General features: G+C 59.1%; 1 protein-coding gene across 2 annotated transcripts in view; it reads right to left on the bottom strand.

The window, feature by feature from the left end:
• The window catches only part of ec (ubiquitin specific peptidase echinus), a 77,230-nt gene that overhangs the window by 38,810 nt on the left and 20,254 nt on the right, over positions 1 to 18,166 (bottom strand). The window contains exons 1-2 of one of the 2 annotated variants that reach the window (XM_077649318.1): positions 4,027 to 4,159; positions 3,147 to 3,337 (exon numbers count right to left, since the gene is read on the bottom strand). In XM_077649318.1, coding sequence (XP_077505444.1) covers positions 3,147 to 3,293 — 147 coding nt within the window. In that variant the 5' untranslated portion in view covers positions 3,294 to 3,337; positions 4,027 to 4,159. Of the gene's footprint in view, positions 1 to 3,146; positions 3,338 to 4,026; positions 4,160 to 18,166 lie in introns of those variants that run through there. The other variant, XM_077649317.1, reaches the window with a different exon arrangement.

Here is an 18,166-nt window from a genome sequence, read left to right as displayed (position 1 = left end):
TGCCCTGTAGCTGGTATTCTGTTCATTGCTGAAGCGCGCAAATGGTGCCGGACGCTTCGGACTACGCTCCGCGTGCTTCCTTCAGTACCAGATCCCGGCGTGGAACCGAGCGACATCTGCGCCGAGGTACAAAACGTGAGCAGTCGATCTAGGCGGCTCCACGGTGGGTGCTCAATGCAGTGATGGTCGGCCTTTTTTCGACGTCTTCTCCTTTTCTAGGCAGACGGCCGTGAGCCACGGTGAACACGAAACGCACGGAGAGGCCTTTTTTTTTCTCTTTGCTCGCCCGATGCTGGCGGCGGGGAACAGCTGCGCGAGTGCGCGCTCCGTGGGAAGGGAGCCGGCGGTGCAGACGGCCGCTTTCTTCTCGCAAGACGCGCACCGTTCGGCCCTTTAAAGAACCCTCCCGGCTTCCGGCGGGCGTCTCGAAGGAGGAGGGCGAGACACACGGGGCGACAGGTGGGGACCGCCGTCCTGCCAGTGGGTCGGCGCGAGGAAGGCAGGATGCGCGAAGCGACGCTGCTTGGAGAAGGGCAGGCCCCAATCGTGCGCTTTCGCTGCGGTATTGGGCGCGTTCAGAAGCCACATGGCTTCGCCTGAACCGCAGCACAACCGCTGGAAAGCGGTGCTTGCGGAGGCGGCCGTATCACGCGAAGACCTGACGAAGGGGGCCGGGCGGTCTGAACTAAGCTCGCGATAGAGCCGACGGGGTTTAACCGACAGCGCCGGGCGCAGTACAGGCGCAACAGCGATCAATTACTCGATTCGCTCCTGTAGCGACTCGCAGAGGATGCGTACCCTTGGCCGAAACCAATAAGCCTCAAGTTAGTTATTTGTCAAAAACCGTCCATCCGTTGCTGACACTGCACGGTGAGCGTCGTTCGACTGCCTATGCCAACTACTGTGTCCAAGGCATTCATAGACGCAAGCGCGTTGCCAGCATCAGCTATATAAACGGTTATCAGAGGGGCTTGAATGAAAACGCCTGCGTTCTGATCAGCGGACTCCTCAAACAATCGAGTGCCAAAGACGAGGCGCCTCGCGGCTGCCGCACAACCTTGGCAGGCGTGCATGCGCGTACGACAGACGTGTGCAGCGCTCCAAAGAGAGAAAACGCGATAATGGCGCGAGTAAATGCGAGGCTCTGCATTTTTAGTGCCGGCGGGGGGAAGTGCGGGAACATTCTTGGCAGCCCGTTCACGCGCTCCTTCAATGGTTCGCCCGACCGCCTGCGAAGACGGCCAGGCAATGTTTTACGCCTTCCACGCAATTAGGCGTGCGTGCGAGTGCGCAACGGGTGTCCAATTGCATGATAGGGCCCCGACTAATTAGACGTTAGCCTGCGATCGCCGCGCGCTCGCAAGCGGGTCAGGGAAAGACCTCTCATTCCGCATGGATAAGCGTGAGACTGGTCAAAACGACAAGTCAGCTCATTGCAGTGACGGGCGCTTGCGGAAGGAGTGCGTCGTATAGTGAACGAGTAGAGGGAACTTTCAGGTTTTAACATGGTATTTAGAAAGAAATTTGACAAACAGTGCGCTTAACACATATCACTAGTTCCAACTATTCCAAAGCGATTTCCGCGCGGTGCTCAAACACCGGAGTTCGCGCATTTTCTCGCCACTGAGCGCTTTGCTAAGTGTTACTGTTGCGCTCAATTGATGGCGCAAGGTGGCCTTCACACGAACAATAGCGGTGCGACTTAAGTCTACACCCAGTTCTTAAAATAAAGCTGCTGCTACCCCTAAGTAGACGTGAGATACGTGTTCGGCATATTGTGCACAACTACCAAAATGGCCTCACGTACCTGCGAGCCCATTTTCCTTCTGCTGTTAGCCAACTGACCATATATGCGGAATAACGCCTGCTGCACACTGCTTGCCAAGCTGTCGACAGCTTGCATTTACACATACCCGGCATAAATGCAAATGGCCACTCAGTGTATCTCAAGTGGTCATTTCACATCAGTAAGTGTAAACAAGAAGACTGCGTCGGTGGACAAAAAAAAAACAAGGAAAGGAAGGTTAAATCAGTTGACTATGTAGTGACGCAGTCAGAACGTCATGCCCTGCTGTCTTTGCACTTCGGACAACCTGTTTCCTTCACAAGTTCATATTCAGGAACTTCCAGAGCTTGCTACCCGTTTCGACGCAAGTTTGGGACATCATATGACGCCACTCTGTCAGTGAGCAATACCCAGCATTAAGACACCTCTTGCACAGCGCGCCATCTTCTAATTTCGGGCTCACAACTGCGCACTGAAATGTTTTCAAGCGGAGAGGAGAATGGGGAGGTCGCACCGACTCACTATTGTCGCTGCCGTTATTCACATGTACGCATGCATGCTTGACATCTACGCACTAGCAGATAGCAGCAATGTTTTGCCTTCAATACCCGTTCCGTTCGCCCGTCATCGATCATCGGTTCCAACTGCCTCACTGCGCTATTTCAGCCCGGCCTCTAGGCACACAACAAGTGTTCCAAAACTGAACAGGGCCTCGACCTTTGGACCCATGGAGTCACCAGCGCGAGCCGCTGCCCCACCATCGTAGCGCTGCCTCTGAGCGCACTACGGGACAGCCTCCCAGAACAGGTTCTCCTACTGGGTTCACTGACGTCACCGGATCAGATGTCCAACTGGGAGCCGGTTCTTGGCGTCTGCGCCTTCCAATTTGAGGCACGCGCGGGGGGGGGAAGACGGCTGCGAGCTTTCTTTTTGGTTGCGCGGTTTCCCCTCAGGCTCGTTACGCAGTGAGGCTCATATTGGGAGCACGGCCCCAGCGGCCACTTGGGGTGCTTAATCAAGCGCAGCAGGTTCCGTGCAGCACGCCGTTGCTCCGAGGGCCGACGGCACTGGCGTGCGGCACGAACCGAATTCGCCCTGCTGGGCCCGCGTGCAGCTCGTGACCCTATATTGCTGCTGACGGACAGACACTTTTGGCGACAAGTCGCCGCCCCATTCTGGTTACGACCGCTTACGTTCGGTCGCCCAGACCGACACAGAGCGGCGCCTGACGACCGCTCGCACGTGTGGTCTCCAGCGATGGACGCAAGCAGTCGCAACCCATGCAGAGGATGGACACTGGCGCAGGGCCACGTGTACAAACGCCACCGAAACAACTGCATGCAATAGTAACGCCCAATACCTGCACGGCGCTGTTGAGGAAGCAGTTGTTCTGGCCCGGCATGTTGAGCAGTCCCTTGGTTCGCGTGATGGACATGGTGCACCGCGGCATCATCATGCTGTGCGCCAGGCTGGCCGCGCTCGAAGACGCGTTCTTGGCGGGCGCCATGGCCGCCCAGCACGCTCAGGCTCCAGGTGCAGAGTTCATGGGCCCTGCAACGAGAGGGGAGCGCCGGTCAGTGCGATCCCGCAGACCGGGCAGCGCCTCCCGCGCTTAGCGCAGCGGCGCCACCTTGGCAGCAAAAAGCGGAAGATGCACGGGCCACGCACAGAATCCTCGCGCAAGCCACCTTTTGTTTATGGAGTTTTTACTACTACGCGCAGAGCCCCGACGCTCGAGCTGCGCCGCCCGATGCCTCGGCGCTCAAGTGACGGGCGAAAAACAGTCAGCAGCTCCGTTGCACAGCGGCATTAAAATACAGAAGCGCATTCGGAAACGCCAGGTGCGACGAACGAGCATCACCGCCGGTCAACCGTAGTTCGGTGCTTCGCATATAGTCCGCTAACAGCGGCTCGGTTATAGTTCACGGTTGCCGAGTGGCTCGGTGCGCACAGCACGCTCATGAACAAGCAGACTTGCGACAACGCAAGCACCTATTCTCACAGGCTACGTCAAGTGGAGCACATCTTTCGCTGCAGATCTTAGGGCCAAAAGAAAACACCTCATCCGTGGTGCTATACCCCGAGCGCCCCCCTGTGTGCCTGGCGACCTGAGAGCTGGGTCTCTCGGTCTACGTGCCCCCGACCTCTACTTCCCTGCCCCGGTCTAATATAGACTGGTTGCCAGCGGCAAGCTCTTTGGCCGCGGCGGCACTGCAAGCATAGTCAACGCTGTGGCTTGCCTCGCATTACAGGTCCGGCGTCAGCTTCACGGCTGCCGAGCTTCATGGAATATGGTGCACGAAATAAGCAGCCGCTGGTCCGATGCCCACAAGCGCCCTCGGCGTTTTCCGGCGGCGCCGTGAGAAGAGGAAGCCTCCGCTGACAAACAGCCTCGTAAACTGCCCGAGCGACAATGGGAGCGTCGCCCCGGGACTCTCCGCGTTCGGGTGTCAACCGCGGTGCCCGCATACCGGCGACGTCCATCATCGAGGCCGCCGACGGCTGTCGGAAACCATGCGCCAGATCGCCGTCGTCCCTGACGGCTTTATCGGGCGGCATTAGCACCCGCGCCGATTCATTGGCGAATCCGGCATTGCGCGTGGCAAACATCCACCGCGAGAACAATGGTTGCCCGGGGACCCTGGGCGCGCCACTTCCCGGGCGCACTGCGCGTCTGCCGTTTCGCAACGTTCCGCGCGTGATTGCCATCGACGCCGAAAGCCGGCCGAACCGTGGCTGACGCACGGCGGGCGGAAATGCTTGGGCAAGTAAGCATGAGCCCTTCGCGGGAACCCCGCACGAGGACACAGACCGGTCGCGATGCGGCAGAGCCATTCGGGAGACGCCCTCGCCTGCCCGAGGGAGGTCGCGCCCGGCGCTGAGACCTTCGGAGATTATTTCAACGTGACCCGTAAAAGCGAGGATTTTCGGGGCAGCGAGCAACTTCCCGATAGAGCGCAGAGAAGGTCTGGATGCTACAACGCGGAAGCAGCGGATCGCGAAACAAAAGCGTGCCGGCTGCGCCGAGGCCCAGTCGGCGGAAACTTTCGCCCCGGCGACCCGTTGTGTTCCGGCGGCCGCTCCACGACGCCGGCCGCAGAGGGACGCGCGCGTGCCACGGGCAACATGCGGGGCGCCCTGAACCGGTTTCGCGCGCAGGACCTGTTATCGGGCGCGCTCGGGAGGCGCACACACACAGGTGGAGGGGCGGCCGCCATGTTCTCCTTCGCATGTTCCCACTCTCCCCGCGGATGCGCGCGGCGATCGTCGTGCTATGCGTGTTGTGTAGGCCGGCCCAACGTGAGTAAGGTTACGGCACAAATCAGTGGATAAGATATGCGCGAGCACGCGCGCGGAAATGGCGGTCGCGCTCGGTACACACACGCCGGAAACTATCGGAGTAAGAACGGATAGACTTCACAGCGACGCCGCTAAAACATTTGCTTCACGGGGCGAGAGCCAAACACTGCCAACTGAAAGCGGTCCAGTCGACGAGCTATACTTCCACACACATTACCAGTAATTCGGGACGAGCTCTTTACTTCCCCTGGCTGCCACCACGTGGTGGATGGCTTTCAGCATTCAGAAATGACAGAGCGCTAACATCATACGTGACGTATGAAGGAAAAATTGTGACCGAGTGGACGTATGAAGGAAAAATTGTGACCGAGTGCATGGCTGCAGAACAGAAGGTGATAGGCCACTGGGCTGTCCTTAATTCCCTGTAGTGGTATTACATGCTATCATTGTCGTTGCATGCCCAATAACGTATACCGTACGGGAATGTGCACAAGCTCCCAGCTTGGCTCGCTAGAAGGGCGCTGCTGAAGACGTAAAGCAAAACGCCTGATGCTGCGGTGACGACGAGGGAACCTTCGTGAACTGCATTCGTTGCGCCTTCAGCCTACGTTCGCGCCACGACGGTGTCAACCGAACCTCTGAAGTCTCTCCGAGAACGGGCGGTGCGACTCGGAAAGACTATAGACAAAGCCCCTTTACAGAAGGCTGCTCACTTGTAACGTCAGAATGCGTCACCTTCACCATCAGCCCAAATACGTCCACTGCAAGACAAAGAGGCCCCTCCCATTCACCTCAAGTTAACCCTGTGCCAACTTCCTAATCTCATCCACCCACCTGCCGACCCTGTTACGTTTGGCACCCCTTGAAATCACTCCGTTACCCTAAGGGACCGTCGGCTATCCGCATTACATGCTCTCCCAATGCCTGTCATTCCCTCTTTTTGATCTCAGCTAGAATACCAATCGATGCCACGAAATAACCGGGAAACATCGCACCTACGTGCTCGCGTAGCAGCGTCCCATTGGTGAACGTTGGCCCATTCAAGAGTCCACCAATACACCTGGCCCGCTCCAATTAGCGCGGTCCCATGCAGAAGCTGGGCACGTGCTGTCGCTCCTCGATTAGCCGCGATTCGAGAGGCAGCCGCGCATATCGCGCCTATCTCAGCCCGGTTGCAGCTGAATCGCTCGTGAGCCCGAACCACTTTATCTCCCTAGAGATTACGCAACACCCCCACGGCAGCGAACGTTAACAGGGTGTGTTATGAATAGTAGCCAAGGAACTTCGAGACGTATAGAGGCTCACCGTCCACAACAAACTGAAAACTTATTTCCGTTGTTGTTTTCAGGCAACCGATTCTATCCGCGCACTTGTGCCGTCAAGTGAGTGAGACTGCCCACAAGCCACGTGTTCTTTGCGTCAGTGCTTCCCGACCGACAGCACTGCGCAGTATCCCCGCGCACGCTGGAACCGGGCTCCCCTGGTCAAGCCACGCCCGTCCGAGCGCCACTGGCCGCGAGCACAAAAACCGACGCACCGGAGGCAACAACAGCGCTTGGACGCGTCCGTAGAGCAGCGTCGCCGAGACGCGCACTCCTCTCCAGCCGGAGCCACGTATGACTGCGGCCAACCGTCCGGCGGCCCGCATCAGCTTGTGCGCCTCACTCGAGCGGCAAGGCGGTCGGGCGCGCCGTATGAACGCCCTCTCCTCGGAGCTAGCTGAGCTTCACGTCCGCGCAACACGAGCGGCGCGCGCCACAGAGAATATAAATAAATAAATAATTAGTTTTTGGGAAAAGGAAATGCGCATTATCTGTCTCATATATCGTTGGACACCTGAACCGCGCCGTAAGGGAAGGAACAAAGCAGGGATTGAAAGAAGGAAGGAGGTGCCGTATTGGAGGGCTCCGGAATAATTTCGACCGCCTGGGGATCTTTAACGTGCACTGACATCGCACAGCACACTGGAGCCTTAGCGTAGCCGAGTTCCTAACCACTGAGCCGCCGCGGCGGGTACGAGTATGATAATTGTACCCACCGGTGACACAACGGGTACAAATTTCGCCTGGCCTGGTGCTCGTCTTCTTTAGGGTGAAATGCTTGGGAAATGGGCCCCTGACCCCACCTTAAGCAGGAAAATACCTTGTGCCATGGCGCTCTCTCGTCCCAGATTCCCTTGCGCCATAAAAAAAAAATTCGCGAGTTTGATAATTGTGAATTTTTTTATGGCGCAAGGGCATCTGTGGCCATGGAGCGCCATGGCGCAAGGTATTTTCCCTCTTAAGGTGGGGTCAGGGGCCAATTTCCCATGCATTTCACCCTGAATAAGTCGAGCACCAGACCAGGCGAAAGCTTGTACCCACTGTATCACCGCTGAGCACCCGCTGGCACTGGGCATCAATCCCAGCACCTCCCGCATGCGAGGCGGGTGCTCAATCCACTGGGCCACCGCTGCGGTCACCCACCGCGAGTTTCTGGAAACGCATCTGCGAAGCGAGCGAGCCCTTCAGTCCGGGGAATTTTACGCGATCGTTTTCTGGAAGACGCGCGCTGCGCGATCTGTACCACGCGCTTGTCGTCGCAAGAAGCGCGCTCCCTTCGGGGAAATTGTCCGGAATAGATGCGTTCGCACAAGGCACGCGCCTAATGCCTCCTGCGCCATGTGTGTACTGAGTTTTTTTCTTCTTTTTCGAAAATGGGAGCCCCGAATAATGGATGTGGTGGACCCTGGGGTGGTTGGCGAAGATGTGACTGAGCAGCAGTCGTTGAATCTTTGCCCATTTTCGAACGGATCTCTCTGAAGGGCGTGACCTCCTGCTCAATACGTCTATCGGCCCCATCCAGGTTTTCGCCAGCGTTACGCGAGAGAGAACGCCTCGCTCGTGTACGAATGAACTGGCACGACAGTGAAGCACTAACAGTTAGTTGCCGACGGCGTGCCTACTCGCTAGCACTAGCGCCGTCGGTGATGTCACGTCGGCAAGAACGGGCGTTCCGTAATGCTGCCGCTCATTCCAATGGGCTTTCTTTCAATCCGTCCCTCGCGGTGCGCACTTCGAGGCGGGATGACGCCGCGGACGGCGAAGGACGCGTCCCGTCGGCGGCGATGACCCTCGGCCAAGAGGAAGCGTCACCACCGAGACGGGCGACGCCAGGCGGGGCCGCTGGGGAGCGCTGCGGTCAGCCGCCCTCCACATACCGCTACGAAGGGACGTAGCAAAACATCATCCTCGGCAGCAGCACCAAGACTGCTTTGGCGAGTCGGCAATGTGCAGCTCACTATGTACACAGCTCGCAGACGGTGGCCGTGGTGCAAATTCCAAGGCGCCACTTAGTGACTGCTAGGCTACTCTCACCTCATCTGCCCGAGAAAATGAGGTCTGTAGTTTTACAGCATCTGCAAGGACGGTCCTTTGGTATGCCGACGCCAAAGGAGCGGGATTAATAAGCTCATGGTTTGGAAACAAAAGACGCAGTCATTATTATTATTATTATTATTATTATTAGTAGTAGTAGTAGTAGTAGTAGTAGTAGTAGTAGTAGTATTATCCAAATTAAAAAGAACACAAAAGCACTATAGTCGGATACAAGTCTGCAGTGTAGCTCCGCCCACATTCAATTCCTCCACGACAGAAACGTAGTCCCGCTATTGGCTTAGACGGACCTGACGAATACTGCAATAATCTATGATGGCAAAAAAAAATCAATGCTGCTGTTTGCTTGTTCGTCCGCGGCACGGCGCCACAGCAGCGCACTGCACTTGGCCGATGATTCACCGGATTCTAACGGGGGCGTGACCCGCTTTGGCCGCAGCCTTCGCCGCCGGGGAAAGGGGACGAGTCTCGGCCGCGTCAGTTCCAAATCGGCGGCCCCTCCTTTTGTTTCCGCAACAGCACACCGCCGAACCAATATGATCGCGGGTTCGTTTGGCCCGCAGCGCATGCACGGCGGGAGGAGGAGGAGGGGGGCCTTCGGGACGCATAAGTCTCAGTCGCGCTTTCGATTAGGCTCACGGCCGCACGAGTCACGGCGCGCCGGCCGTCCACCCGGCCCTTTTCCCAGACGGCCACGTCTTCGCTTCGGAGACACGCGCGGTCGCAGGCGGGGAGAGGGACGCCATTGTCCGGCACCGTGCAACGAACCGACGGCCCCGACGACAGACGGCTTTCATCGCGCGCCGCCAATTTATATCCGCGCCCGAAAAAACTCGCGAGGGCCATCCACGCACACCACGCTGGACCCGCACGACTGACGAAGGGGGCGAAGGAGTTGCGCCCAAGGAAACGCTGGCGAGCACAAGCAGCCGATATCGCTCGCTCGCTGATCAACGCAATTTAATTGCAACTGCGTTAATCCAGTCAGACGAACTGCCAGAGCGGAAGGGCTCAATCAAAAGAGCGCTAAACGATTTTTTTTTATATATTCCGTTGCCCAATTCTAGAGTGTTAGAGCCGCTCGCGAAAGCGCAGAATGCATATGCGAGCTGCTTACTTTTCACGACTGCGCCGTGCGGTGAATTTCAATCGCGTTCGACCCACTTCCAGCCCGTGTCGAGCCAGAAAAGCGCGCTTCGTGAAACGCAATCAATGGCGGGCGTGGCGGATTCGTTTCCCCCCCTCCGGGCCCCGCCGAGTGAATTTCCGTCGCGGGTGACTGCCACAGCGGTGGGAAACGGGCACTCGGGCGCCGCATAACGGCCACCGCCAACGCACGCACTGGAGACGCTGAAGACAGGGACTGCGCTGGTGGGCAGACCCCAGCGACCGCGAACAGCTCCGGGCTTGCAACCTCTTCGGCTCGAAAGAAGACGCCGTCCGTGCACCCCTGCATGCTGCGGACACAACGTCCAGCGAGGAAACCGAAACAAAGGCGCGAGGGCCGCGCACGCACCCGGAAAAGCCGGCGGGGGGTGCTTTGCCCGAGAAGTGCGACTCGGGACTAATCGAGCGGGCGCGCAGCGTACGACACGCCGCCCGCCGTTTGACAGACGAAGCCCGCGGTGGGGGAGCGGCGGCCAACGCCGTCCTTGAGGTGCCACTGCAGCCCAAGGACCGGCACAGCAGCCTCACGGAGTCGCCTTCCGCGCTGTCCTTGTGTGCGTCGGGCCCGCAGTGCCCGTCAGTTGCACGCGTGCACCGTGCGCTGAAGCGCAGGCTCGACTCTCGACTGGCGCGAACCGTTCCATTTTACGGGCATTCACATCTTTCGTTCCCTTCGAACCACTTCAGTGCGGCGCGAATCAAAAGCTCGCATTCGTTCCGCAATGGACAGAGCCGACTGCGAGAAATCGAGCGACGTCTTCGAACGGCTCCCACTGAAGCCTCTGCGAACAAAGGTATACGAGCCCGACGCGAGGGAAAAGGCGCAAAGGAATAACCGCAGCACGCGACCGGTGCAGGCCCCACCGTACGCCGACGAGAACAAGCTAACCTTCGATCCTACCGACGCCGATTGAGACCAGCAGGGAGAGCCGAGCGCACGCCGACTGTTATCGAATCTGCGCAGAAACAGAGACGCAACCACGGACGCCTACGTGGATTGCCGAATGCCGAGCACGTCCACGGTCACCTTCTCGGAGCGCCGCACTAACGCGACGCCTCAGGCCGCGACATGAGAATCGGACGGGGCCACGGGCAAACCCGACATTCGCGCTGCGCAACAGAGCCTGTCGCGAGCCGCGGTGAACGGACGTTGGAACGGCAGTACTATTGTGCGTTCGCTCTCGGCTACAACCTCGAGAGAAACAATTCCCGCAGCCCCCCTCCCCCATCGATCTTCCGCCCTGAGTGCGGGGCGGGCGAAGTAATTACCCCGGCTGTTGCAGCGGCACGGGTTCGCGGAAGCCCCGTCGCCGCCGGTGAACCGGGCATTCTTCGGAGCGCGCTCTTCTTGCCCCAACCTGAGGCAATCGGGCGCTAAACTGTGAACTATACGTGCGTGACCTAGAGCCCGCCCAGCCACGCGGAATGTCCGGAAAAGCGCCGGATGCCCGTTCGCGTGCTTCGGCTGCCAGCGCGCGATAAGGATGCGTGCTCAAAGCATCTCCGCCGCGGCCGCAAGTTTATGACGCGCTAGCTAGCTAAACGGCGCGAACGCGGCTGTAGAGCACGGGCGTCCGTCTTCGTTTGAAGCCGGGTGCCATCAGTGAACGTGGTCGCCTTCTCATATCATTCGGCTGCGCAAGGTGGGAGGAATGAGAGAGCACGCCAGAAAGCGCCGCTTCCCCTGGTGAGGCCAGCGAACACCACGAGACGCACCGACGTTCGCGCCCAGGCGGTTGTGCACCTGTACGCACAGTGCCTAAGCGCTGGAGAGTGCAGGCAGTGCCCACCATTCATATGCCAGGCGCCACAAAGCATGGCTGTTGCACCAGCGCCCCCAGCAGCACGGACCTGAAGCGTCAACAGGCGCGCTCTCATCGAGCGACTGCCGTCCAGGTGCCCTACGACCGACTGGTCGTGGTGGAGCTACGTTTCTAGCCGAAACCTCCCCCCCCCCCCCCCAAATCGAACACGTGTTCGTCAATATACTTTGCGCTCCGGCGCGGCATTCCTGGCTAGAGGCGGAGCAGGGCGAAGCTAGGAATAACCGCAGACCAGAGCGGCAGGCGGCGCGCATCCCTAATGGATCCATGGCGGCGAGAGCGGGGCCCCCAACCTGTCGGCGACGCCATTATCGAATTCCAGAGCCGGAGAAGATCTCCCCGGCCGGCCCAATCTCATTTGGCCCGGATGGTCGTCGCGAGGGCCGCGTAATGGCTGCTCGAAGCCGCGCGCTCTGCCCTGGGGCCCCGGCCGGCCGCTGCCCCCTGCTCGCGCGCAGGTCGCCGCCACGAGCCGGCCTCGCATCTCCCGCGGCTATGTTCCCAACGGGACCAATTTAACCGGCGCCGCAGCTCAGTGGCCTGTCCAGCGGCGCTGCCGCAGTGCTGCGAGCGGGCCCTCCCCGAACACGTGCGCCAGGCTGCTTGCTGAACGACAGAAATTTCAAAGCACTTCACGGCGATATAAGGAAAAGCTTTGTTTTAGCAGTTTTTCAAAACACCAGCGAGCCTCTGCCCCGGAAACCAAGGCTCGACTGGCCGCTCTGACGCACGGCAAAATCGGGAGACCTCCGTTATAACTGGGGCACGAGGGCCCGCTCGAAGACGGCCGGCACGTCGCATTGTCTGTCTGCCACAGTTGCGTTTCTTGAGCGTCCCCCCGCCCTCCTCTGGCGTCGTCCACGAGCCGTGCACGCGCTGCCCGTCCGGTTTGTCCGGCGGGGGGTCGGCACAGTGGCGAGGGGGGCCACGCGGGCGGCTAGGCCTAGGCCCCCTCCCCAGCTGCCAGCGGGACGCTCGCTGGGCGCGGCCAAACCGGCTCGCTTTTCCGCGTCGCCCGGCGGCCGACGCCGCGGCGAAAGCGGTTAGCGATAACGCGCGCGCGAATTTCGGAGAAAACAAACGGGCCGCCGTGCGCGCCAAGGGGCGGGCGTCCCCGACACGCCTCGCGCTGGGCGTCTACGCCGACCGGCCGCGCGCGACACCGAACGAGACGAACAGAGCAACGGCACGCCGTGAGCACCGACTGATGGGCGCGTGGTGGACGGCGATGGCCGCTATGGGCCCGACCGAGGCACCACGACAGCTGAGGCCAGATGGGACACAGGAGCAGTGTTGCATCAATGCCATTGTGACGCCTACCTGACGAGTGGCTTTAACTTGTCATCTTTTTTTACCGTTTCACATAACCAAAACTACCCGAGCGTTAAGAGCCCGCATACTCAAACGGTTTCGCGTTCAGCGATTGCTCGGCTACCGAACCTTAGCGTCGACAATGCGGCCCCGTCTGAAGAAGTCAAAATCCGAGTTTTTCGGCTTACGTCGCACGCTCTGACAAACTACTGGCAGCCATAGCTGCCTCTTAGCCTATAATATCGCTAAGCGACAGAAATGCCTCTTCCAAACAAGCAAACAAGCTGGTGCACCACGTCCACAGGAAGGACATTATGACACAACGATGAATATGATACCAAAGTCAAAGCGGCCGCCATCATTGGGGCCAGGCGCTCGGCGAGAACCTGCGTGCTTTTAAAATCCGCTAATCCCCATCCGATTCTAGTTCACTGCACTCTGGCGTACAGTGTGGATGGTGCGCTCTGCGCCCAAATATGGCGACGTCACGTGCAAGCGTACTGACATCATATTCATGTTTTCCCTTAAAAAATTAGTCTTCAGTTTTCAAGTACAAGCTTCAAATATCCACCTGTTTGTCCCAGAAAATATACCAAGCAAATGTCCTGAACTTTCTGGCTGGGCCGCGTCTGGTGAAAGCCACGCTAAATTAAGTACTGCGCGGCAGACTGTTCAGAACAAACAGCACTGGCAACTACTTCCTCAAGTTGAATGGATTTAGACTTATTATTGCTGTTGCTCTTCGACAATACTTTCTAGGCGCCATATTTTGAGGAAGTTTCTTCAGCAAATGATGCCGCTAGCTACAAGACGTGACGTCACCGGCGGTAGTTTCCAGTAGTGAAAAGGAGAAAGACTAAGCCGGAAAGAGAAGCGTTACAGTATGTCGCCCCAGTTCCATATGCGCGCTGAACTTTGCTCTTAAAAGCCGCTGCACGTCGCCAAATGCGAACAACGCTCCATTCCTTCGTTTCACCTGAACACCCTCACGGTCCGAGGCATGAGTACGTCAAACAAAGCCAGGACAAAGGGCGGCGATAAGCTGCGGCCCCTCTCGACAAACACAATGGCCGGCTGAAAGCCACAGGTTATCTATCGGGCGATAAGAAACGCGACAGGCGGCTGCCCCGAGCACCCACTCGGCCAGCCAAGCAAGCGAGCCCGTCGGAAGTTGCCTCTCCGCTACCGGAAGTGGCTGGATAAACAGGGGCGCTTCGCCCGGAAGCGAGATTTAAAGGCCCCGGCGGGGGATGGCGTCCGAGAGCGCGCAGGTAGCAGCCACGCCGATGCGCTCCATCGAGCAAACCTAAGCGCGAGGGGCGCCGCAGTCGGTGGCGCGTTTCCCCGCTCGGGGATAAGCCCCGGATTTCCTCCCGCGTTTCCGCTTTCACCGGCAGCGCCGCGCAACCTCCGTAGCCCCCCCCCCCCCCCCCCCCCCCCCCCCCCGGGGCTTTGACAGCAGGGCCGCTCGGTGGCCTGCGCCTCGCTCTGCGCTCAGCAGCCGCTGAAGAACGTTATTTGAGACGTGTACGTTTATTTTAGTGCCAATCAAGGTGCCTCGAATAACGAACGACCAATTAGCCCAAATAAGCGCTTCGAAGACATGCGCTCTGCTCGTGCGTCGCGAAAAACGTGACAGATCGGCAGGTCGCATGTCACGCGACTCTACGCTATCGGCGCAACTGGCAGCGGTACCTTCTGTAGGCGCGCGCGACAAAAGCGAGCGGAAGAACGGGAAAGGGGGGGGGGGGGAGAGACTGTGCGCGGAACAAGGTTATATCGTTGCTCGGCAAATTAACATTGAAGTACGACTGTTCTCGGCGCGGCCGTTCAAATTACGGACAAGACAACGCGCCAGAAATGAAATGCCATCCGCGAACGTTCGCGACGACGTGCATCACCTCGTTGCGCGCGCAGGCTGTTCGTTTCAAGTTGGATGCAAGTGGCCGCCGGTGGGGCGGTCGCCGGCCCTCCGCGAAGAGTCGTCACCCAAGTGGCCGCCCGCAGCTTTCCAAAAGCGGCGCGCGACACCCACCCACGCGCGCCTGCGAGGGAATAAACACGGAGGAGGAAACTGCCGAGGAGCGGTCCGCGATCATTCCGCATTGTCTCGCACCAGACCCGGTCGCGCGCCGTTCGCTTTCGCTTTCTGCTTCGGCGCCACACGCGACCCGGCGGCGGCGGATGTGCGCGGCGGGCTTCACGCGGCACCGACTGCGAGGAATGCTCCACTTGCGCGCGGAGGCTGCCGCCACGGGACGACGGCGTAACGACCGCGCGGCGCTGGCGACGACGCGCTGGACGCCGAGCAACCAGCGCTCGCTGCACCACGGCGGAACAAAACACATTACGGAGTTAAACTACGCAAGCACGCTGTCTCACTTATCCTCGAAGCAGATGAAAGCTGCCGGCCGGCAGAAAACGCACACATCCAGGAACAGCGAATACGGGGACGTTGATCTTCTGTCGCTGACGCGATCACGTCTTTTCAGAGTGGACATTCTCGGCAAAGAAATGGAAGCGAGAGTGAAAGGGGGCACGCCTCGCGAATGGATACACGGGGATAAAGACGGGATGCGCGGTCACTGGTGGCATCGCGTCGTACGCCGTCCGCCTTCCGGGGTCATGTGGCCAAGCGCGGGATCCCCGAGTTAGCTGCGCGCCCACGTAACGAGCGTTCGCGTTGCTATGCGACCGAGCGCAGTGCGTCGGTTGCAAGCAGCCGGCGTTCACTCGAAACTGACAGGACGGTGGACTGTCCGGGGTCCGCGTCGCGCGCCTTCCAAGAAAAATAAACGCCACGCTGCCGCTTCAAAAAGAATGGCAGTCGTGGAGGGCTCCACTGACGGACGCTTAGCCGCGCGGTTGCCCCTTGGAGACAACATTTTCTCGAGTTCACCGCTGCCGTGCCTGAGTTAGCTTACAGGGAGAACACTAACTGCCACCGCCTTTACACTCGCGCAGCTCTTGGCGAAATGGTCGACACTCATCCGCGTGCGAGCGCAGCGCGCAAACGCGGAGCATTGTTTTGGCACGGTCCGCTCCCAGCGAGACGCGCCAAAGGTGCCGGACTGGCGCCAAAAAGGCGCCTCGAGGTAGTACTCTGGGCTCGCTCCTTTCACTTGTCGATGTGCGCCTTGAATGAGATGGCCGTGGGGATTGCGCCGCCGGCTACGGGGTGCCGCGCGAAGGACAACGCTGCTGCTGCCCGCGCTCGTTTCGCGAGCGGCGGTCCCGCGAAGGACGACAGGGCAGTCCCGTTCCCGGGTGCCAGCCGAGCAGCCCTGCCGGCTCTCCGGCGCAGTAACTTTTCCGACGACGCAAAGCTGCTTACAAATGCGCGGTCTCCACCCAGCACGATCCCGGGCAACGCGTTGGCCAGAACTGGTATCCTCCATCTTCGGTGCACTTTCCGAGACTTCCTCTCGAGGCGCTTCGAGGCGCTTTAAACACCCTGGCTGATGCATCGAGGATTACGCTTTGCGGCCGGCTTCGACCACAAAGCCTTGGCGGTGGAGACGAAAAGTGAGCGGTCGAAAGTCACTGCTGGTGGATGAGTGCAAAAAAAAAAAAAAAACTAGAAGGGCGGCAACCGCTTCTCTAGACCGGGACTATCTGCTATTGCCAACCGCGAAAGGCGTTGATAAAGCGCATGAGTAACAAGAGGTATGCTATATGCCCTCATATTTCAATGCCCGCAGCAGACAGAGCACAGCAGCAACAAAAACAAAAAAAAATGCTGTAGTGCTAGACAGCATGCCAACACCGCAGTCCTGCGACCCGCGCAAGCAGGCCGTCGTGAAAATTTTGCTGGGGTTTTAATAACGTCGAGTCATACGGAAACCTAGCTGACAACGAGCGCCCCTAACGACCTTTCCTCGTCCAGGGCCTGCCAAGCAGTGAAAACAAGTCCAGGCGGTCGAGTCTGTTACGCTATATTCTCCGAACACACTGCAGCCGTGAAACGGCGCGCCCACGCACGCAAACTGTTCCCGTCACGGAGTCTCAAGGAGTTGTGCAGAGTCCAAAAGCGTCCGTTGTGTAACGATGAGGCTCGTGATGCCCGTCTGAAGAGCAGCCATTCGGAGAAGATGCACCCCACCAACCCATAACCTGGACGCATCTCGCGATCGATCTCACTGCTAAGTGCACCGCACGCGCGCACAGCCGGTGACTGCGGCCGCAGAGCGAGCCGATTGTAATGGGCCCCGAGGCGATCCATCACCTGCGCGACTTGGCAGTGCGCGCGGCGCCGTCCGGCCGGCTGAGGGCACAAGCCCATCTGCACCGCTTCAGACAGGTTCGACTCGCTTCTTATTCACTCCCCCCCCCCCCCTTTTTTTTTCCGCACTTAGTTCTGCCACGCTTTCTTCGAATATGAGATTCGGAAGACGGCGGGCCACCACAACAGCATGCGTACAAAGGAGCGGTTCCCCGCGCAGTCGTCTCGAGAGAAGTCTTTCCGTAACTCCCGACGGCACCCGTACGTTGTTGCAAGCGCTACGCTGCGTACGTTGCATGTTACTGCCGCCGAGAGTACGCAAGCCACGGCAGCCCTCTGGCCACTGTGCACATGCATGCGCTAACCGTACACGTGCTCGGCGCTTCCAAGAAGCGGCCGATTCAACGCGCTCCGGGGAAGCGCTGCCGGCGAAGACAGTGCAAAGCTGCGGGGCTTCTTGCCAGGCCTGCGTGGCCTGCCAAACTCGCCGCCGACAACTGGTTCCTTCAGGGCCACAACACGGCCGCCGTCAGGAGGCAAGCCGCGTTATCTTCGCGGCGGCCTTCTATGCATCCAGCCGGAAACCGCTCGCCCAGAGAGCGGCGTAAAACCTGCTCTGCTCTTCGAAGAAATGGTCGGTCAAAATTTCACACCTCTGGGCGGCGATGAAGACGACAGAAGAGACGACACAGACGGCGTCGTATACAATATCTGCTGGAGTCCATCGCCTTTCTCATCCGCCGTCCAGCCTCACAGACATGGTTGCGCCTAAGGAAATAGCGGTCTATTCTTTGTTTGCTGATAAGTCCTGCACGCATTCGTGCCACGTGAGGAAGTGAGACCCTCTACAAGCATCCGCGTCTGGAAAGGCGTAGCAATGCTTCAGGTTTTTAGCCGGCCGCCGCCAGTGAAGTCTGGGCAGTCGAGACTACAAGCGGAGGAGCTGCCAAATGCATTCGATGAGTTCGGTAAGCGCTCGCAAAGCGGCCGGTACCGCTTAGTACGTGGGTGGTGAACCCGCAGTCGATGATCAGACCGGAGTATGCGTAAGCATGTAGTACGCACGCGTTAGCCACGGAGCGAGCAGAACGGATACCTCCTGGCGGGTACGGAGCGGTGCCCGCCAACGACGCGGGCACCGCTCAGCGTCGCTAAAACGGGATAGCCAGTGTCAACACGTCTT

Source organism: Amblyomma americanum, chromosome 1 (genome assembly GCF_052857255.1).
Source record: "Amblyomma americanum isolate KBUSLIRL-KWMA chromosome 1, ASM5285725v1, whole genome shotgun sequence".
NCBI classification, from domain to species: domain Eukaryota; kingdom Metazoa; phylum Arthropoda; class Arachnida; order Ixodida; family Ixodidae; genus Amblyomma; species Amblyomma americanum.
Note: the sequence above shows the minus strand (reverse complement) of the source record. Positions and strands in the feature narration are given on the sequence as shown.